Raw genomic sequence first — 23,671 nt, 5'->3', positions numbered from 1 at the left:
TGAAAGAGATTCGAATTGTATTGAGTTGAATCCTAAATGCCAGTTTGTTGCATCATGTGTGGAGCTAACTGTTGGCATTCAAAGTTTTCCAATGAGAGTTACTTTATGTTCAGGCTGGCTGACCTAATAATCATTTGGATAGTAATTTTTGTCTCTATTTACTGTAATTTAATTAGTACAGTTACTCTCCCCTCTCCCGTTTAGACCAATCCTAAAGCATTGTGCCTGTAAAGGCTGTACATAACATGCTCTTACTAATGCTTTGCGATGCAACAAGTTGTGAGCTACTATGGTAGGCCACAGGGTGGTGCTATAGGACTAATGAAAGTGTCAAACTTTACACATGTTAAAGGCCACACAAGTTGGTATTCTGGAAGAATCTATGCCAAATATCCATTCCAAATACAATACAAGTACAAGATGAATGAATAGTAATGGGTAATATAATATACATCCAGTAATAAGTAATATAAAATAAATATAATGTATTTAATCTATAATATAAAATAAAATAAATTAGGACTTTCGAGAAATCAAAGTGTGAACAAGGCATTTGATCAGGCTTTTTTGGTGTTAAAAGCTCTGTGATGTTGCTGTGCGATAAACCCTAGTAGTGTTCAATACAACCTTAACAGCACGGAATTTGTAAAAACAAAACAAATCAAAACAAAACAGTCTCTCTCTGCACTTCAGAATTTTGGACAGACTGACAGATTGGCTTATATACTAACTGCTTGACCATAGTTAATAAACACAACTCTGTATCACAGTGATAGTGGCAATACTTTCTATTCTATTCTATTCTATTCCATGTTCAGACCCACATGTAATGGACAGACCATTTGTGCAGCACGCATGAAGATAACACACACGCACGCACGCACGCACGTCACACGCGCGCGCGCACGCACACACACACACACACACACACACACACACACACACACACACACACACACACACACACACACACACACACACACACACACACACACAGATGCAGACACAAACTCCTATCTCTGTTGGATAAGGATTGATTGCACACACACACACACACACACACACACACACACACACACACACACACACACACACACACACACACACACACACACACACACACAGATGCAGACACAAATTCCTATCTCTGTTGGATAAGGATTGATTGATATCAATATAAAATTACATTTTAGTTAGACAACACTTTCAGTTTTAAAAGTGTCAAGGTTATTTTGTTTTGATCTGATAACTTTGATCTGATAACTAATGCACGTGACGAGATGTCTCCACTCCAGGTCTGTACAAAGATATTGACCAGGGAAATGATATCTCAATAAATGTCAGGCTGCCCAGGACACAGGATAACAAAATGATATTGTCAAGCCATGATATCTGGCCTGGCTACTGGGCCCAACAACACGAAAACATCTGATATCCATTGTTATGTTTAATTGTCCAATCATAATGTGACTAATGTATTCTGTAACTCCATATATCGGTGAAGTTATGTTTTGTATAGGCAGAGAAACAACGATGGGTGATTTTGTTGTACTGTACTTGCTGTACTGTACAATTTGAACTCTGAACTATTCTTTCATTACAACTAACAGAAAACGGACTTACACTGGTGTGGACTCATTTTTTTGTGTGCGAGTACTTTAATATTTTTGGGGAAAACTGTCTGTTCATATGGAATATAATAATATTTCCATCAATCTCCATATCACAACTTTTTTGTGTTTTCTTCGTAAATTAGTGCCCTACCGATCATACTACAGCGTCACTCAAAAGTAGCAGATCCACAGGCTTGAGCTTGTAGATATGCTACTTTTGCTATTTTTGAATTTGAATCCTGAAAGGACGACACACTTTTGGACATATGGTGTTTCCACCCTATACACAGAGGATATTCTACTTAACATTGCAGGTCATGCAATCTCACACTCGAGGACCTTCTCTTTCCAGAAGCCACCAGAAGCTGCCAGCTTGTTCTGTGTCATTCCAGCTGTCACTCTCTCTGTCACCCCCTCCCAGTCTCCCCCACACTCAACCAACCTTGTCCCTTGGCTTACACCTCCCCCCCTGGCCTGCCCTGCCCCCCCCCCCTCCTCCCGACACTTTAGTGACATAGACATTTGCTAGTGAGTTCTCAGCTGTTACCATGTGTGTATGCCCTAAATAGACATGATCAGGACCAGACCATGTTTCCCAAGGGGTGATTCCATTACAGTTAAAACCACAAACGTTGGCGTCACGTGTGCTTTGTTTCTGATACTTTGCACATTGAGATGTTCAAAATGGGTATAACATAAAAAAAAGATATAAATATATATTGAGCAGTTGATTCCCTAGCAGATTGTTGATGGTCTTCTCTCTTTGGGTCCTGGGAGTGTGTTTAGTGTTGGCCCCTATGTGTTATGACAGGTGGTACCTGCCAGGTTCCGTCCCACCCTATGGTCCCACCTCATTGAGATCCAATATAAAATGGGGTAGGGGGAGTGCTGACGTAAGACAAAAAAAACTTGGTAAGTGCAATCAGGGATAGAAGCTCTTAACTACCACAACCAGGGAACGAGAAGAGAAGACAAGACAACAAGAGAACAGAACAGGACAGAACAGAACTGAAAAGAAGACACGAGTGCACAGTAAAGGTAATGTACGGCTGCAATGGCACTTTGTCTTAATTTTCATCATCAGGGTCTAAAGTGGCATGTTCTTATGGGTTAATCAGACCTGGGTGAGAGAAGTGATCAACCACTGACATGAAATGTGCTGGAGGAGATGGTTGTTGTTGTTGTTTTTAATTAGAAGAGTGGTATCTGCTAAAGCCCCCCCGCTACGGTACGTGTCAATGCCCAAATAAGGCATGAGGGGAGGCCATTTAAAGTTAGAGATAACATGTGCCAGGCCATTGTTGAAGGAGACCCAGGGTAGAACACATTGAACAACCAGAGTGGTGAGAAACTTGACTTTATAAACTAACAATAACAACAAAAACAATGTATTATTACTATGTTTTAATGGTGTGTGAAACGTCATAAACCAGTTATGTTTCATGTGGCATAATTTGCAAAAGATTCTGTTTTGGTATTTCAATTGTTCATGTTTTTGTGTTTTACACTTTGACTTGTTTATCTTGGAGACTGAAAAGTCAAAACTATCAAGTAAAAACTTGATTTAAACGTATTTTAGTGTGATATTTGCTATAAGGGCGGAAGTGATTTAACTGGCTAACAAAGGGTCCAACTACTGTATTTATTTATATTTTTTTTTACATTTTTGAAATTTTCAAAAAGGTTTTTAAGACTAAAAGATTTGATTTGATAAGACGTGACTGCTGACCAGCACTTATGAATGCAGCATGAAGTATACACACCTATAGATTTCACACCCAGACATTACTAATTCATTTTATCTCCATCAGATGGAAGATCCAGTCCAGTTAAAAGATGAGGGGAATACATATTTCAAGGAAGGCGACATGGAGAAGGCTATTGAGTGTTACACGAGCGCTGCCAAGGTGTGCAAAGACAAGAAGTTGATGGCCATCATTTACAAGAACAGGTCTGCTTGCCACCTGAAAAATGTAAGTACCTCAGCGAGGAAACAAACAAACATAAAGGCATGACACGCATGGATACAAGTGTGTACACATGCACACACATGCACGCACACGCACACACGCGCACACACACACGCGCACACACACACACAGGCACGCACGCACGCACGCACGCACGCACGCACGCACGCACGCACGCACACACACACACACACACACACACACACACACACACACACACACACACACACACACACACACACACACACACACACACACACACACACACACACACTCTCTCACACACACAAAGACAGTGTGACCAGTGGGTCCTTCCAGGCGGACCCCAGCGAAACAAGGAATAGTTGAACCTTGTAGATGTTTTTTGAGAAATCTTGAAAGATTGTGAAACTTAAGATCTGGAATAATTTTGAAAGACTTTAACAGATTTCTGATAGGGGGCTCATGGCACAAAATATTTTCAGGAGGGGGTCTGCAGTTTAAAACGTAACAATTTAAGGGTCCTTGACATGAACATTTTTGAAACCCCCTGGTTGTGAGAGAACTGATCTTCATCCGACACGTTTCTCGTCAACATGTGAGAAAATCGTACTATGAAGAATAACTGAGGCAAATCTTTAATAGAATACTTCCCTTCTCTTTCAGGAAAACTACACTCTGGCAGCCGCTGATGCCTCCAAAGGTACAACAAACATGACAGAAACTACCCTAAAACAAAACACATTATTCCAAATGTCCAAAGCAACCCTTCATTACAACTTACATGCATATTAGAGCTGATTTAAAAGTAGTTTTAAGACCTGAATGGACTCGCACCTCCCTCAACTACTGTGTCCCTTGACACCTCTAGGTCATTTATCCTCTGACCAGGTGCTTCTGATGTTCCCATGTGAACTCAGTTGAAGCAAAAGGGTGATTGTGCCTTTTCGGTTGCTGCCTCAAAATGATGGAGGAATGGCCTACACCCAGGGGTGTCACAAGGGGTGGGAAAGTGGGACTGAGTTACAAGGGCCCAAGGTGGAGGGGCCCTATAGTAACTTTAGCTATTGAAAAATAGCAGATATACAAGCTCACAGCGTGGCACAGAGTGCCGCGCTGTGAGCTTGTAGATCTCCTATTTTTGAAAAGTCATAAAAATGTGCGCAAATCTTTGAATATGTATTTTTTAAGCGAACATTTGTAACTCAAATTTTGCTTCCGGGGAGGGGTCCCTGGAACTAAATATTTTGAGATGGGGGTCTAGCTGTGGCCAAATACATATCATCTTGGGGGTCCTTCACATGAAAACGTTTGAGCAACACTGACATAGAAACATAAGTTTCTTGCACACATTTTCACGATTTTTCAAAAATAGCAGATCTACAAGCTCGCAGCGCGGCACTCGGTGCCGCGCTGTGAGCTTGTATATCTGCTATTTTTCAATAGTTAACATTCATGGGGGGCCCGCAGTCAATCCTTGTACCCAGGGCCCAGAATTTGGTGTGACGCCCCTGCCTACACCTCCCTGTGAGCTTTTGCCCCTTCCCTTGACACTTTTAAATCAAGACTCAAAACACACCTTTCCTCCCTGGCCTTTGAACCTTCTCAAACCCTTTGCCATGATGTCATGCACACTCCTTTTACCTTCTGTCCTTTGTGTTATAGTCATTTGGTTTACATGTTATGCAGCTTTAACTACATGAAACCCATTCCAGGGTGATCAATTGGCAAGTTGTGTGATGAGCTTGTAAATCAACTTTTTATGCCAAAGATATGTAGAGCGAAAACGGAAGGGTGGCCTAGTATATACCTAGCCATAAATTATAACTTCCAGTAGAGGGTGCTAATATGCGGAGGTTACGTCTCTCCTGGAGTTATAACGCAGAGTAAAATAGCTCTCGCTGGTTGAGCCTCCATGTCCCTAATCGCCTCAAAACATGTTTAAATCATGAAGTTGCTCACCTCATCGTCGAAACAGCTTTATATCTACCGATGAGCCCACTCGTTGGCATGTGTTAGTCCATATGTTTCTAATAAATTAATGTTTACTAAAACTTCTTTGAGTCTCATCGCTTTCCTTGTTTTTGAACTGCTTGGGTAAAATGGCCGAACATATCACGCGAGATGAGTAAAAGCCTGGCTACGCGAGGCTACATATCACGTGACGTTGATCGCCGTTGCGATTTGCTCATACTAGGACATGACGTTTTTGTATGCGGAAGTATTCCAACGTTCTGTAGTTCTGAAGCGCTCTGTATGCGGAAACATTCCGACGAGGAAACGCGAGTCTCAGAGAAGTTTTAGTAAACATTAATTTATTAGAAACATATGGACTAACACATGCCAACGAGTGGGCTCATCGGTAGATATAAAGCTGTTTCGACGATGAGGTGAGCAACTTCATGATTTAAACATGTTTTGAGGCGATTAGGGACATGGAGGCTCAACCAGCGAGAGCTATTTTACTCTGCGTTATAACTCCAGGAGAGACGTAACCTCCGCATATTAGCACCCTCTACTGGAAGTTATAATTTATGGCTAGTATATACCCACTCCACTAAACTTAGTACTTGATCTCTCGGGTATTAACATCCTGTTATTGTCTGTTATATTTTATGTTGTGTGTTTATTTACGCTGTGCTTTATGAATAAAATTGACTTGACTTGTGTTTTGAATGGCAGCTATTGACATCGATGCAGCAGATGTTAAGGCGTTGTATCGGCGATGTCAAGCTCTGGAGAAGCTTGGCAAATTCGACATGGCCTTCAAGGACGTCCAGAGGTGTGCCACCATCGAACCAAAGAACAAGACCTTCTTGGAGACCCTTCGTAGGCTGTCGGCTGATATCCAAGCTAAGGTCATTCACCTATGAAGAATGTGGAAACAAATGTTCATACTACATACAGTTGTCGAGTAGTTTCACTGCATGTAGTAACTTCATTTTGAACAGTTTCATGGTAGTTCAACTGAATCTTTTTTTAAAGACTAACTCACAATATGTTCATTTATTTTCTTATGATAAACTAATCTGAGTTGAGCCATAATAATAATTTATACAACACTGCTGCAGATTTTTTCCAATACATTTTTGCTAGTTTTTCCTCAGTAGCTTTAGTTCAAGTGTATTTCTCTTGATTATAACTTTGCTGTTCAGCTGTTCACCTATAACGACAAAATATGGACAGGTTGAAAGTGGCTAAACATTTGCTGTTTTTTTTTTTGTTTTTTTTTGCCCCCACAGCTGAAGACAACATTCTCCACTGACTCCAGGGTACAGGGCATGTTCGACATTCTGACGAACCCAGAGTCGGAGACGGACAAGATAGAAAGAGTTAGTACTGTCTTTTAGCCTTTCCCTTTTGCTGTGTCATTACAGCTGTCACCCCGCCCGCCCCACACACACTCTGCCAACATACTAAACCAACCCCTTCCCACCATGCCCTCCTGGTAGTCATTTGTCTGTGATGATCACAACGTGTCCCGGTGTAACGTGCTGTGAGCTTGTAATTCTGCTATTTTGGCTATTAACCCATTCAGAACGGGTACACATTATTGTGTATCATTATTTTATGCTTTAACTATTGAAAAGTAGCAGATAGCAGCTTGTAGATCTGCTATTTTAGAAAAATTGTGAAAATTAGAATTTTGACCCGATTCTATAAGTGTCTTTTGAATCCTTCTAAGGTTTTTTTTTAAAAACCTATGTTTCTATGTCAGCAATCTGGCCAGCCATCGTCAAAGAAAAGGTTCTTTTCACTTGAACTAGAGCTCAGTTAGTCTGTTCTCGAGAGACTACTATGTCAGTGGTTCTCAGTCCTTTTCATATGAAGGACCCCCATCTCAAAATATTTAGTTCCAGGGACCCCCCAGAAGCAAAATCTGAGTTACAAACGTTCGCTTTGAAAATACATACTACATTCAAAGATTTGCACACATTTTCACGACTTTTTCAAAAAATAGCAGATCTACAAGCTCGCAGCGCGGCACTCGGTGCCGCGCTGTGAGCTTGTATATCTGCTATTTTTCACTGGTTAAAGCATTCAATAATTCTAGGCCTCGAAAATGTATGGATATTCTTGTGAATGTTGGAACATATTCCGGAAGATTCTTGCCTATACAATTGCATGCCCAAAATAGGGAGTGACGTCTGACTGAAAGTGGTTAACTTCTGCTCCTTTCATCTCTAGGCCGCCAACAACCTGGTGGTCCTGTCCAGAGAGGATGCCGGAGCAGAGAGGATCTTCCAGAACAACGGCGTGCCTCTGTTGCTCAGCCTGATAGAAACAGCCAAAGCGGATTTGATCCTCGCTGCAGTCCGTACCTTCGCAGGAATGTGTACCGGCCACAAAGCTCGGGTGAGTACCCACCCAAGCGTCCCGTTTATCGGTGATCATAATGCATTCGCATGTATTACCTGACTTCTCTCGAGGTTTGTTTGGTATGGGTAGAATATAGGTAGAATATTGAATATTCTACTGTTAGACTGATGATAGGTTCTTGGTTTGATCCTAGACTAGGGTGACCAGACGTCCCGTTTTACCCGGGACAGTCCCGTTTTCAAGCTGCGTGTCCCGGTGTCCCGACAAATATCTCTAAAACACTAATATGTCCTGCAAAATTCACTGCAAAATTGTCCCGGTTTTCGCCAGAATTAAAATAATAGTAGCTGTTTTCAGTGGTTGCATAGACATTTATCATGTTCTTTTCATGAAAACATGCTCACCTAAGCAATCAGAAAACAGGAACAAATTCATTGCGTGTCTGAATTCAACGCTGAGGCTGTTTGTCAATCACTCACTGCCTGTTTGCAACCCTGTGGTGCGTGTGTGCGCGTGCACAAACGTTAGAGAATGGGCACGTGCGTGCGCGGTAACGTGCTTTTAGGGTCCCAGTTTTAGGCAACAGTGTTTTTCGTCCCGGTTTGAGTGGCTGGAAATAATTATGGTCACCCTATCCTAGACGACTCTTTCTATGCATTTGATGTATTACGTTGTGTTGTCCTTGCTTACTGTAAGTCGCTCCGGATGCCTAAATTGTAAATTGTAAACAGTATTCACACTCAGACAAAGGTAAGCACGTAGCACTTACAGAGACACGAGGAAAGTACATATAGGAAATAGCCTATAGTCTATTATAGTTCACCATATCTGGCAATCAATCAAAATAATGTGTTGGTGACACAAAGAAATTAGTTAGGAAAAGGAAGAATAAAAGGTAAGTGAACACATCCTCTCAGTGGTGAACGGGTGTGGCCAGACAATACGTGTAACAGGATCAGGATTTGATCCCAGTCAAACTATAACATGTGGGTCGGGACCAGGGGGGGTCCCCAAATTATTTTGGGGAGTCCCCAGATGATTATCTTAATGTGCAACATTGTTTTCTCATTTAACAGTAAACAAACCAACATAAAGTGTAGGTGTATAGAGGGTATCTGCACATTTCTAAAGTGACAATTTAAGGACAAATTAAACATTAACCAAAATGCCAAATGTTAGAGGCAGAAATTGTGAAAATAGCCGATCTACATGCTCACAATGCTTCGCAACGTGAGCATGTAGATCTGCTATTTTCACAATAGAGCAGTGTTATACAGTGCGACTAACATAATGTTTCCATTGACCTCTTCAGACCATGGCCATCATTAACATGGTGGGCGTCGACAAGATGTGCAGCATCATGGCTCTTGATAACGAGGCGATCGCCCTGGCAACGTGCATCCTCTTCCAGTGCATCAACGACTCGCTCACCACCGCCGACCATAGGATTTATGGGAAAGAAGAGGCTCTGGTTTTGGGTAAGTAAGACATGTACCGTGGCGTGAGCAGAATGCAAATAGCCAAGGTTTGAATAGGGCAGAAATGGTTAATGTATGTTTTGTAACAATAATAAAAATCTACACAGTAACTAGTAACTAATGTTTTCAAATAATTGTAGTGGAGTAAAAAGTACAATATGTGTCTCTGAGGTGTAGTGGAGTAGAAGTAAAAGTAACGAAATTTGGAAATACCCCAGTAAAGTAAAAAAAAACACCTCAAAACTGTACTTAAGTACAGTACTTGATAACATATACTTAGTTACTTTTAACCACAGCGATATGTTTGCCATGGTAGAGTTCAGTGAGAGAGAGAGTAGTTCTGTCAGTAATTATAAGTCATCTTTTTCAGTAAAAGGGATACCCTTGTGGAATACCCTATCAACAAAAAAGAGAAAAGTAATGATTTCAAAATATTTAATGAAAAGGTTAAATACTGGTTGAAATCAAACCAAAGCTGTGAACATTAACACCGTTTTACACCGTTAATGTCAGTACTTTCATGACTGTAATTTGGGAATTTTATTGCTTTTGTACTTGTTTAGATTTGAGCTTATTGTGTTGTTCTTATTGAATGTTCTTATTGTTATTGGATTTCTTTTTTAAACTAGGTAGGCCTACATATTTCTATAGATAGGACTAACCAGGACAGGTTAGGGTTAGCATTAGGACAGGGGTTGCAAATTAGCCTCGGCTAGAAAACTCATATACAATTTTCTTTTTTTTTCTTTTCATGTTTTTATAACTTGATACATTGTTTTTTGTGTTGTCGCTGTCAATGAAACATAATCGTCATTGTCGGGTGGAAATCTCGTACCTCCAAGTTTCAAATGTGTACGTTCTTTTGCAAAGTAAAGCCCTGCTTCATCATACAAGGCCGTCGCACAAAAGTAGTGAAAACAGCAGATCTACCAGCACCGAGGCGTTGTGTGCCTGTAGACTAGTTTAAATCATTTTTAAAATGATAAATGCGAAACGAACGGTTTTGGATATACAAGGTTTTCACCCGACAATTAAATAAATAAATTGCACACTGCCTGTCTGTTCCATGCAGATGCAACCAAGGACCTGAAGACCATTCTGCTCTCCCTGCTGGAGATGGTGAGCAGTAAGAAGGTGTCAGGACATGGCAGGGACCAGGCCCTCAACCTCCTCTCAAGGAACGTGCCCCGCAAGAACCTGAAAGAGCTCGACCACTCCAAAACCATTTTCACCATTGACCATGGTGAGTGGGACCGCAACAGCGTTCAGAATCAGAATTTGTTCTTACCAGCAGTCTCAATACATTAGTCTCCAAGACACAAATATTCTGCAGATATTTAGTTGTGTGTGTAAATGTGTTTTAAGCACATGGCACTAAATTGTAATGTACTAGAAGTTTGCGGCCCTTCGGGCCGCAAAAGTCTAGAGTTCAGTTTTTGGAAAAAAAAAAGTTTTTTGAAAAAAAAATGTTTTTGGAAAAAAAAAGTTTTTTGAAAAAAAAAAGTTTTTTGAAAAAAAAAAAGTTTTGTGAAAGGTATTGGTGATGCGATGACGTGGTGTACAGTGATGTAGTGGGGGGGGCACGCGTGGGCACGGCGTGCCCACACTTCTCTCACGTCGCGTGCACGCGCATTGACGCGCGTGCACAAGTGATGCGCGTGCCGGCAGGCTGGCTGCTGGTCCGTGTCATCAAGTACCTACAGTACCGCAGACAGCAAGTACAGAGCAGATCGTCCACCGATTGGTTGTAATATCGCCATGACAACCACCAACCAGCAAGCTGACTGTCCCTTCGGGCTATGGGATAAGACTCACTGACCAACAGTGTCTTCAAACTTTTAGCGGTTCGTAGCCTGCAGCAGTTTGTTTGTTTGTTGTGAATTTTTGTTACCTTGGATTATCTACCCAAGTATTATACCAGCACTGTCTGTACAACGGCAACATGGTACTACGTGCTAAACGTGAGTAAATAAACATGTCTTATTCTTATTGGAGGGCTGGTTAGGTAAGACATAATGCTGCCTATATTAACTATTATATTAAGCCTAAAACGGTTCTGTTATGCCGCCGTGCATTAACCATGTGAATTGTGAAATATCTCTTGTGAAAAGTCTATAGGAAATATTGATATTATATTACAGGTCGTTCTGACCCAGAAATTGGTTGAAATAGGCTCGCCTGCCGTGAGCATGATTGACACAGCAGATGGTAATAGAATATTTGAGAATGGATTAATGAATTGGAAATATCAGTTGTGCAGCTATTTTGCATGGTTTAGCTGATGATCTGGTCATCAAATTATTGGTTGAGTGAGAACCACTGGTCTATATCAACTTGTTGCACTAACTAGCATTGACTGCTATGGTCACTTTTGATTTGGACACTGTACTATTTTAGGTTTAAAGTCATTCGATTGAAAGTTATTGCTCTACATGCGAGCCATCTCGCTGCGGCCGTTTTGTTAGGCGACAGACAGGGAGTGCACAGAATGTTAGAGAGGCATGGGCTGAAGGGCCTTTTGGTGGACAAAGTTGGTTGATAAAGTTAAGGGCTCCAGCCCCCTTTGCTGTATGTGCGCACGTGCCTGGCGGCAGCGCATCACATTACAGACTGATCATTTCAATCCCACCGTTTCTTTGCAAAAACACATTTCTTTTAGAAAACATTTGTATTCTTCTTTCTCCTAGTTTTATTGTTTTTAATGTGTAAATATGGCACTTTATTGTGGGGAAAAACGGGTGTATTTTCCTTTTTTAAATCGTTAAAATAGCGCATTTTTGAACACATTTCGTCACGCGATGCGCGTGCACATTGGCGCGCGAGCACGCGCATTGGCGCGCGTGCACGAATGTGCGTGCACGCGCGTGCGTCGGTGCGTGCCCACACTTCCAAATTTAGCACTACAACACTGGTGGTGTATACGGACGCTCAGCTCCCCGGGCCCTTCCCCGTCTTTCTTCTCTCTCTCTCTCTCTCTCTCTCTCTCTCTCTCTCTCTCTCTCTCTCTCTCTCTCCTCCGCTCAGCTCCCCTCCCCCTCCCCCCCTCCTCTGTAACTTGATACTCTGGTGACCAGTTCATGAGCACTGTTAAGATACTCCTTCAGGACTGGCTGCTCTGCGTGAGGCGAAAGGCGAAACTTTGTTAAATTGAAATAAATGCGGTTCAAAGCGTGGCATGTTTAAAATGTGGACAGTGCAACATTTTCACGCTTGTTTGACGTGGTGGCTATGTTTGTGAGAGGTGTTGTGAGAGAATGGAGCTAAAAATTCTGTTTGAGAATTGCCACCACTTTGTGTTTGCTGAATTGTATGTATTAGATATGTGATGTGATGTGATGTGATGTGATGTGATGTGATGTGATGTGATGTGATGTGATTGACTGGTCAATGAATTGATAACCATCTCGTCCCCAGGCTTGAGGAAGATCTTGAAGGTGTGTGGTCAGGTTCCTGACTACTTGCCAGACCAGCTGCCCATGACAGAGAACACACAGCTGATCGCCAGCGTGCTTCTCAACAAACTGTACGATGACCTCAAATGTGACCCGGAGAGAGACAACTTCAGGGACATCTGTGACGATTACGTCAAGTGAGTCTGTTGTTCTCCCAGCGTTGCTTTCCATCAGTGACTCAAAGGCAGCTGGTTGCCGCTATATACATCTGAGTGATTATTAAGCGACGCGTTGTGTGAACTTGTAGATCTGCTATTTTCCTTGCTATTTGTTTTCGCTTATAATGACACTCAGTCATTACAAATCAAAACCCATACAGGACAGTAAATCTTTTAACTGAAGTAAAGTGGATCCAATTGAAAGAAAGTTTCAGAATTCAGGTCCATGAATCAGTTGATCTGAATCAGAGGCGTCAATTGGGTATGGCAAGGTATGGCAGCTGCCATACCTTGGCTACAGGGGGAAAAAATTAAATGTACTCCTTAAAATAAATTCATCATGCCGTAGCTAAGGTATGGCAACATGGCAACACCTTAGCTTTTGCTGAACTGTCGCCACTGACCTGAATCCAAACGAACCCCTCCTCATCCATCTTTCTCCTTGTCATGACAGGAACAAGTTTGACCCCACCGACATGGACAAGAACATCCATGCCATCAACACCATCTCGGGTCTGCTGCAGGGCCCCTTCGACGTGGGCAACGCCCTGGTGGGCCGGCAGGGTGTGCTGGAGATCATGGTGGCCCTGTGCGGCTCGGAGCGAGAGGTGGACCAGATGGTTGCCGTGGAGGCCCTGATCCACTCCTCCACCAAGATGAGCAGGGCCTCCTTCATCATCACCAACGGAGTGGCCCTGCTCAAGGACATCTACAAGAAGACCACGAATGAGAAGATCAAGATACGCGCCCTCGTGGTGAGTGCCACGAACTGCGCTACGCAGTGTATTTTTGAACCTCATACTTAAACACCTGAAACTTGGGGAGAGCATTATTCAAAAATAGCAGCCCTACAAGATCACGTATCGCAATGTGACGCGTTGTGAACTTGTAGATCAGCTATTATTGGCAAAGATGTTGGTGTTGTAGATGGATACAAGCAATCCAAGTGCATTTCCAACTCATGTCCAGGCTACTAACTAGTAAGTAGCCAAGTGGATAGACACTAGACAGTCCCCCTCATACTGTGCTTTGTGTATGTGTTTGTGTACGCGTGTGTTCTCTCACAGGGTTTGTGTAAGCTGGGTTCAGCTGGAGGTGATGACTACGCAATGCGGCAGTTCGCAGAGGGCTCTACAGAGAAGCTAGCCAAACAGTGTCGGAAGTGAGTCGTCCTGAGATACCTGAGACACCTTTGTTACCACTTTTTACAGAAGGATAAAAGGGCTGGGCCTCAAGCCCCCTTTCATGTGCCTGGAGCATATGCTACAAACCCATTTAATGTTGTACACGTTCTGTCTCACTCTTCTAGGTGGCTCACCAATCCCGCGATTGACACCAAAACCAGGAAGTGGGCCATCGAGGGTTTGGCCTACCTGACCAATGATGCTGACGTTAAAGACGACTTTGTTGAGGATGAGCCCGCCATGAAAGCCATGTTTGAGCTGGCCAAGGTATGAAACCAACACCACATGTGACACCAGTTGCAGTCATGCAAGTACAATATTTTCCACTGAGAGGTGTGGTAGAAGTAAAAGTATAGAAAAGTTTAAATACTGAAGAAAGTAAAAAATACCTAAGAAATGTAAAAATCATAACAAAAATGCCATAGCCAACAAAACAAATGCCTATAAGCTAGAAAAACAACAAACTGGTTTGTGACATCTGGGTTCTGACATCGCCATCCCTCGTGCAGTTAAAATATGAAGGATAAATCAAATAAATAGGGAATTGTGAGAGACAGAGCGCGAGCTATCAATAGATTGAAAACCTCAGAAACTCACCAAACAGCCACATGCAAATAAGAAAGAAAAAACGAACTCAGGCGGACAGAGCAGGGATTGATTGACTGATTGATTGATTCATAGATTGAATACTTTATTAGATAGAAATGTAAAGAGCACGGCGTACAGCCAGAAAGCAAAACACAAACATTTCCGGGGGACTTGTTGTGGTCCTATGTACGTACAGTACATTGACTGAACACAGCTAACCATCTCCCTGACCTTCCCTTGTGTCAACAGTCCAAGGACAAGACCATCCTGTACTCTGTGGCCGCCACCCTCATCAACTGTACCAACAGCTACGACAAGAAAGAAATCATGCCTGAGCTGGTCCAGCTGGCCAAGTTCTCCAAACAGCATGTCCCTGAATGTCACCCCAAGGTGAGGGGAAGGGAGGGGCGGGTAGATTTATAATAGCCACAACATCCATACATACCGTAGACTATATGCATTAGACACACCATCCATTCAGACAGTAGACTATGCATTAGACACAACATCCATTCAGACAGTAGACTATGCATTAGACACAACATCCATTCAGACAGTAGACTATAGATTAGACACACCATCCATTCAGACAGTAGACTATAGATTAGACACACCATCCATTCAGACAGTAGACTATAGATTAGACACACCATCCATTCAGACAGTAGACTATAGATTAGACACACCATCCATTCAGACAGTAGACTATAGATTAGACACAACATCCATTCAGACAGTAGACTATGGATTAGACACAACATCCATTCAGACAGTAGACTATGCATTAGACACAACATCCATTCAGACAGTAGACTATAGATTAGACACAACATCTATTCAGACAGTAGACTATGCATTAGACACAACATCCATTCAGACAGTAGACTATGCATTAGACACAACATCCATTCAGACAGTAGACTATGCATTAGACACAACATCCATTCAGACAGTAGACTATGCATTAGACACAACATCCATTCAGACAGTAGACTATGCATTAGACACAACATCCATTCAGACAGTAGACTATGCATTAGACACAACATCCATTCAGACATACACTAGTAAGACGCCTAAGGGAGAAGGGCGAGGTCGCGCCATGTCTTGGCCATCTGGCAAAAGGGATTTGGTTCCCCTGGCATCACAGGGATCTCCATAAATGGCAATAAAAGGGATGTGTTCCACTGACATCACAGTGATTATATATTGGCATTCACAGATATGGGCTTAATATTGATGACATCAGGGATCTCCATATATGGGCATAAAGGGGATTTGGTTCCCCTGGCATCACAGGGATCTCCATATCTCCATATATGGGCATAACAGGGATTTGGTCGCCCTCCTAACTGTCTCCTCTGTTGTTGCGTGTCCTCAGGACAAGAAGGACTTCATTGAGAGGAGAGTTAAAAGGCTCCTTAAGGCTGGAGTGACCTCAGCTCTGGCTGTCATGGTGAATGCAGACACAACCATCTTGACCGACCAGACCAAGGAACTGATGGCCAGGTGAGAGAGTCTGACGTTAAATGTTTTTATTTGATTACAGTGGTTCTCAAACTGGGGGTCGGACCCCCAGGGAGATCTGAATCTGTCTTGAGAGATTACTCACACACACACTCACACACACAAACACAGTGTAGTTCAGTAAAGAGCTGGTCATTTCTGCTGCAAGTACAATGTGAAAATATTCATACAAGCGTCTAATTCTTTTACACCTCAGGATCTTCCTGGCTTTGTCAGAGGACCCTAAGGACCGTGGAACACTCGTTGCACAAGGCGGAGGAAAGGTCTGTATGACACATAGTGATGTGTGAGTTTACCTATAAGCATCAGTTCATATCAAAAGATTTGGGATTAGATGTGATGGAGTGAATACTCAAACCACTTTGGTTTGCTCAGTTAATTACGGTTTTACCCAGTTAGCTGAGCTCCAAAAGTTCAAACATGGTACATCTTCGGTGTTGTCAATATATTTATTGCTCTGTCCTCAGGCTCTGATACCATTGGCCATAGAGGGGACAGCTGTTGGAAAGGTAAAGGCCAGCCATGCCATTGCCAGGATTGCTGCCATTTCCAACCCAGAGATTGCCTTCCCTGGAGAGAGGGTAAGAACAGCTCTGTGTTGAGGGAGGGACACTAGATTAAAAACCTCTAGAAGAATATAGAATCTAAATGTCCCTTTGTCTCTCTACTGTCTCCTCTCTCATCCCCTCTGTCTGTCTGTCTCTTTCTGTCTCTCTGGGTCTGTCTCCCTCTCTTTCAACAGGTATACGAGATAGTGCGTCCTTTGGTCTCTCTGCTGCAAACGGATAGAGATGGAATCGAGAACTTTGAAGCTTTGAAGAGCCTTACTAATCTGGCTGGTTTCAATGACAAACTGAGGTGAGACCTGTTATTATAACATAACATAACATAACATAACATAACATAACATAACATAACATAACATAACATAACATAACATTCTGTAAAATCACAAGAATGCACTCAAGATTCAAGATGGCTTTATTTGTCATATTTGTTTTCCATCTGCAAGCAGCTTGGAAATGTTTCTCCTAGTTTTCTCGTAAGGCAAACGGAATTGCAGAAAAATATGAAATTAATGATCTCATCTAATGCATAGGAATGCATACCTCCCACATTCATAATATACTCTCTAATATAATCTATTAGGGAGATTGCAGTTCAAAAGATCTATTCGCAACGTTTTGCATCCTTTCCGTCCTTGGCTGGCACTTCACAAAAGAAGTTGATTGAGAAAGATAGTGGATCTTGGGGCTTTCTTCCTCTCTTGTTTTCATGACTGATTCAGTTGTTTTGTTTTTGTCTTCAGAAAGAAGATAGTGAAGGAGAAGGCTCTGCCAGAGATTGAGAACTACATGTTTGAAGAACATGACGCTATCAGACAAGCGGCCACCGAGTGCATGTGCAACATGGTTACCTGCAAAGAGGTGAGCCTCTTCAAGAATCTGATTACATATTTCTAAATAGATCAGCATTAAGGTTTAAAAACCGAAGGACTGAAACAAAAATAACGACCTCTTAAGACGTTTTGGTTAGTTTTCTGTTTGTTTATTATTATTATGGTTCTTCTTCCCTAAGGCTTTTGCAAATTCCAGTGAGATGTTGAATGTTACAAATAGTACGCTTTATGTGCAAACTTAGATACTGTAAAAATGTTCTCAGGGGCATGTAATGAATATGGTTTGTGACACCGTCTTTCCCAGCTCCCCAAAAAGACCAGATAACATAATGATCCATTTAAATAAAGCAATCAAGTTTCCTAACCAGGGATAACAAGGTGTATCTAAAAGATATATAATGCACATTGCAAAACGCTTTGGAGAAAAGCACAATATAAATGCACCATTTACAATTTAAAAACCTTGAACATTGACGTATGTATGTGTATGTGCTTTCCAGGTCCAGGATCGTTACTTGGAAGATGGTAATGATAAAATGAAGTTGTTGGTGTTGTTGTGTGGTGAAGATGATTATAAGCTACAGATCGCTGCATCCGGCGCCCTCGCCATGCTCACTGCTGCACAGAAGAAATGCTGCAAAAAGATGACACTGGTGGTACGTACAGTACTTACTACATACGTTGCGCTTAACACATACTGTAGGTTGAGTTTCTCAATGAAAAACATAATGGGAAGTGTTATGTCAGATTCTCACATGACCTTCTCACAATAGATCCATAAGATTAAGTATTCCTTCCTTACTTTATACATATACAGTATATTAATCAGTATTTCAAATTATGATTCACATATAGATACCTGATGGAGGTCAGTTGGATCAAAACGTACCCTGATAAAATACTTTTCGCTGTAAGTTAGTGAAGACAGTGTGTGTGATCTCTATTTTTTCCTAAATTATGAGTCACAACACTGGCTACTAGCTGAGGTGTTCTTTTGTTCTTCAGTCTAGTAGGGTCCCATGTAATTGTTTGGTTGCCTTTGCTGTTTCATGCAATGTTTTAAATCGTGTAGCACTTTGCAAAAAATGTAAAGTGCATTATAAATAAAAAATATAATTATTATTATTGGGTGTCAGACCTAACTAAAACCATCTAACTACAAATTCCACAAATCTCTGTCATTGTGTGAGTGAGTGTGATCTATCCTTCACATATCTTTAGAACCGTCCGATCACCTTCATATTCCAGCGTGTTTGTGTGCCCGAGTGAGTTTGTATGAGCACGGCTGCAGCCACCCATCGGTGCTGTTGAGCAGCCCTTGAAGTGAATGGACAGGGATTTAACACTGTTCCTCTAGTCTAGATCATGATATATCTTAACCCATTTAGGCCTAGAATTATTTAATCAATCAATCAATCAATCAACTTTTATTTACAGACTTCAAGGTCCATTAAAAACAAACAACCACATAAAAACAAAATACATACACAAAGTGCAAAAAGAACACCCCTAGTACATAAACAACACAGCTATAACAAAAGGCACTCATACCAGTGTTTCCAAAACGGAGACTGATACCTGGTAGCACTGAGGCAAGGGTTAGTCAGCAGCATGATAATAGAGTTTTGAGACTCATCCAGACGGACCATAAATTTGTACATTGGACATTGCTTACATTGCTTTAACTATTGAAAAATATGAGATATACAAGCTCACAGCTTGTAGATCTGATATTTGCTTCTGGGGGGTCCCTGGAACAACATATTTTGAGATAGGGGTCCGCAGCCAAATACATGTAATTTTGGGGGTCCTTGACATGAAAAAGTTTGAGAACCACTGATTTAGAAGAAGGATTTAGAAGACATTTATAGAATCGGGTCAAAAATATTCAAAGACTTGCACAAATGTTAAAAGAAATAGAGAGTGCCGTGCTGTGAGCGGTGAGTATATCTGCTATTTTTTAATAGTTAAAGCATAAAATAATGGTTAAAGTGGTTCAAATCTAAAGTGACACAGATTTAACTCATCAAAGATAAGATCAAAGATCAAAGATCCAAGATAGCGCCGCCCATGGCTGCTGTGGTGTCTACGTGTGTTGCGTTCTGTCTGTGTTTTTGTGTTGATTTGAATGCAAAAATGTAGTATGCCAAAGCAAATTCCTATGTGTATTACACAATGGTTAATAAAGAAATCTGAATCTGAATCTGAATCTGAAAGGCACCACTTACTTCACACCAGGTGTGATTTTTCCACACACATTATGACAAATAGCCAGTGAGTGACCAAAGCGTTGTGTCCCTCCTCCTCCACAGACCACCCAGTGGCTGGAGATCCTGCAGAGGCTGTGTCTCCACGACCACCCGGCGGTGCAGCACCGCGGCCTGGTCATCGTCTACAACATGCTGTGCTCCGAGGACGAGGAGCTGACCAAGAAGCTGATCGAATGCGAGATCCTGGAGATCATGACGGTCATCGGCAAGCAGGAGGACAACCCCAATAAGCAGCCTGTGATCGACGTGGCCCGGACCTGTCTCGTCAAGGCCATGGACATCGGTCTCATTAAGCCTTTTAGCACACCAGCCTTTTAGATCACCGATGGACTTTTATATTTTTGAGCGGTGGTCACACCGTCTCCTATACGTGGCCGTGTGTGTGGGTATGCGTCCGTCCGGCCGTCCGGCCGTCCGTGTCTGTATGTAGCCTCAAGCCTGCAGTACCTTTTCTGACCACACATGTTAAGGGAGGGGCGCTGTTCTTCAGCCTCAGGCCAGTCCCACTCACATTCACACACACACACACATACACACGCACGCACACACACACACACACACACACACACACACACACACTCACGCAGCCTCCACCGCTCAGTTCACACGAGTGTGATTTTTTATTTTATTTTATGTTGAATAAGGACCCTTCCCCCAACTAAGATCTATGTTTTGTCTTTTTTTTTCTTCTTTTTTTTTTATCCAAGACAAAACTATATGATATTTCTTAATCGTTTCACCCACAATGTTTATAACAATATGATTATTGACATAAAACTACCAATGTCTGTCAGTTATGTAAAATATTATATTAAATTATAAACATGACTTGGGCCAAATTATTTACTGAATTACTCCAGAGTTCACAGTTTGGCCAAAGAAATTACCTATAAGTCACACTTTTGAGATAGGCCATTATACTAAAAGGGGCAGGAACAGCATGATCCTTTTAAATTATTAGGATATAGGAAATTTTACCAGAGGTGGCCAGTGTCATAGGCCATTATTTTAGTTTTTTGAATGAAACACAATATTGAAGAGTAGATGGAGAAACAGTTAGGACTGGATTGAATGCTCTGCTTTTGATATTGTAACTTAATGTAATGTTTTAGGATTTTTTTTTTATCAGATTAACCTTTTTTATGTTAAGCCTTCCTGTTTGTTTGGTATTTGTTTTATTAAATAAATTGAATAAAATTCTAGAAAAAAAAATCAATCTTACTTTTTTCTCATGTGTGCACTATTATTATTGTGTTATTGTTATGTGCTGGTGCAGCATTGACATTATGCATGTGTGTTCCATTTGCATTTGGGTCCAAATGCATGGTGTCAGGCACTTTCGCCTAAAACATATATATTCGCCTAAACGCATTTGGGGGTCCTTTCGCCTACATTTGAGTCCCCATCCGGAATCAATGTGGGTAAATTTACTATACATTTTTGTCTTAGGAATGAGACAACGGCAAACAAATATTATTGAACTCAAGTCTCCATAGCATCAGTAATCAATAGAAAAAAAGTCATTTTGGGGGTGAACTACTCCTTTAAAGGACCTACACCATGAATTTTCACTTTTTCTATTTTAAAACCTTTTTTTGGGGTCCCACTGGCACCTTCTATCCTCACAAAGTCCTATTTCTGTACATTGTGTCTTTCTCTGGTTTTGGGAAGACAGAGATGAAAAGCTTTCCACGGGTTCTCAGAACAGTGCTGTTCTGAGAGTTGACGCATGTGACGTCACACGCGTTTCCCGTTTTTTTTTCAGAGTCAAAAAAAAAAAAAAATTCAAAAAAAAATTTTTTTCAAATTTTTTTTTTCAAAACTTTTTATTTTTCAAAATTTCAAAAACTGTCAAAAAGTAAAAAGTTTTTTTTTTTTTTTTTCAAAACTTTTCAAAAAACTTTTTTTCAAAAACTTTTTTTTTCAAAAACTTTTTTTCAAAAAACTTTTTTTTCAAAAAACTTTTTTTTCAAAACTTTTTTTTTCAATTTTTTTTTTCATTTTTTTCAAAAACTGTCAAAAAGTAAAAAAAAATATATATATATTTTTTTTTTCAAAACTTTTTTTCAAAAAACTTTTTTTTCAAAAAACTTTTTTTTTTTTCAAAAACTTCTTTTTTTTTCAAAAAACTTCTTTTTTTTTCAAAAAACTTCTTTTTTTTCTGGAAAAACCCCACTAGATGCGCCCCTGAGCAAACAGAGGCCGTTTTGGTATTGCAGCTGGAGAGCCTCATTATAGTAGAGCTAGAACAAACAAAAAGAATGGTCAGAGTGTTTGTTGAGGGTTAAAACCTTTCTAAGACTCAATTTTGAGCATATATTTATACAAAAAATATAGTTTTAAAAGCATGGTGTAGGCCCTTTAAGGTTAGGGTTAGGCACTTGGACATAGAGTTTATTTGAGGTTAGGGTTAGGGTTAGGCATAGTGAAGTTAAGTTACTTCAAAGTGAAGTGAAATGTTAGTCAGTGGCGTCAGTTCAGCAAAAGCTATGGTATTGCAACATGACTTCGCCGAGTGCAAGACACCAGTCATCATGTTGCCATACATTACAAAGGCATGATGAATTTATTATTTTGCCCCCCTGTAGGCTGTAGCCAAGGTATGTAGTCAGTAAGTAACCCAAAGAATCTGCTTTAAGTGGGATGTAAGGGGTCTAACTAGGTGTTTTTAATTATTCTGTATCCATTGCAAGCATTTGTTTTGCACGAAAAACATTCCGGGCTAAATATGGACACCACAAAACTGTGAAAAGTGATGACTCGTCACTAAACCATCATAGGCCTATAATAGAGAAACGAAGCCATGTCGTCATTTGTGCGTAATGACGCCCTCTAGGGGGTTCATGCTGGTATTGTTTTGTATTCAAATCGCCATTGGGAAATTTGCGTTTGCCCCATATAAGGACTGTGTTAAAAAAATAAACACACCATGTGCGCGTTTCTGTCAGCGGGGGGGTTCTGCATAGTTTATGATATTCATTCATATCTGATATAGCCTGTTGTCAGAGAAAATGTAATCAACGCTGTCCTAAATGTTGGAAACTACAGAGAGACACTCGTGTCTGGGACAGACTGTCGCTGAGAGCATGTCCGCGCACATGGTGTGTTTATATTTTTAACACAGTTCTTATATGCGGTCATCGCAAATTCCTCAATGGCGATTTGAATACAAAACAATACCAGCATGAACCCCGTAGAGGGCGACATTTCACGCCATTTCACGGAAGTGACATCACACTTCGCTGCTCTATAGGGTCCATTTTTAGCCCAAAGAATGTTTTTTTGTGCAAAACAAATGCTTGCAATGGATTCAGAATGATTAAAAACACCTAATAGACCCCTCACATCCCACTTAAAGGGATATTACACTTTCAAAGTCATTTTATCGTCTAATCAGGCTTTTATGAACACCCTGAACAGTTTTTAATTTGCTTGATTCAATATTTAGATATTTGATGTAAATGTTACCAGGCCCGACACGCCCAGGCCCTCTCCACATACACACCCATTGTAACTTCAAACTCCATTTTAACCGTGATAAATTCATTAAAAACACCCGTTGTTTTTTCTGTTGACTCATACTACCCTCCTAATACGTGAGCAGGCCGTGTTTTTTCGATAACTTTTTTCATTAATTTTTAATAATTATTTGGGAAAATGAAAAATATTTAAAACAAAAATGGATTATTAAAAATAAATGAAAAAAGTTATCGAAAAAACACGGCCTGCTCAC

General features: G+C 41.0%; 2 protein-coding genes across 2 annotated transcripts in view; both read left to right on the top strand.

The window, feature by feature from the left end:
• The window catches only part of dbnlb (drebrin-like b), a 199,397-nt gene extending 192,077 nt beyond the window's left edge, over window positions 1–7,320 (top strand). The window contains exon 16 of the transcript XR_013962616.1: window positions 7,310–7,320. The gene's annotated coding sequence lies outside the window, so the exon portion shown is untranslated. The remainder of the gene's footprint in view (window positions 1–7,309) is intronic.
• Window positions 3,425–20,256, top strand: unc45b (unc-45 myosin chaperone B; the record flags this gene model as incomplete). Its single annotated transcript, XM_080738804.1, has 19 exons — window positions 3,425–3,586; window positions 4,229–4,265; window positions 6,245–6,420; window positions 6,805–6,894; window positions 7,751–7,918; window positions 9,195–9,360; window positions 10,433–10,603; window positions 12,775–12,949; window positions 13,425–13,725; window positions 14,038–14,132; window positions 14,280–14,421; window positions 14,992–15,132; window positions 16,124–16,251; window positions 16,466–16,532; window positions 16,737–16,850; window positions 17,012–17,127; window positions 17,579–17,696; window positions 18,169–18,324; window positions 19,981–20,256. The coding sequence occupies 19 exons, from the start codon at window positions 3,425–3,427 to the stop codon at window positions 20,254–20,256; spliced, it is 2,799 nt and encodes a 932-aa protein (XP_080594930.1).
• Between the last annotated feature and the right edge of the window lie 3,415 nt (window positions 20,257–23,671).

Source organism: Nannobrachium achirus (genome assembly GCF_963921795.1).
Source record: "Nannobrachium achirus genome assembly, chromosome: 12".
In the NCBI taxonomy this organism is placed as follows: Eukaryota; Metazoa; Chordata; class Actinopteri; order Myctophiformes; family Myctophidae; genus Nannobrachium; species Nannobrachium achirus.
Note: the sequence above shows the minus strand (reverse complement) of the source record. Positions and strands in the feature narration are given on the sequence as shown.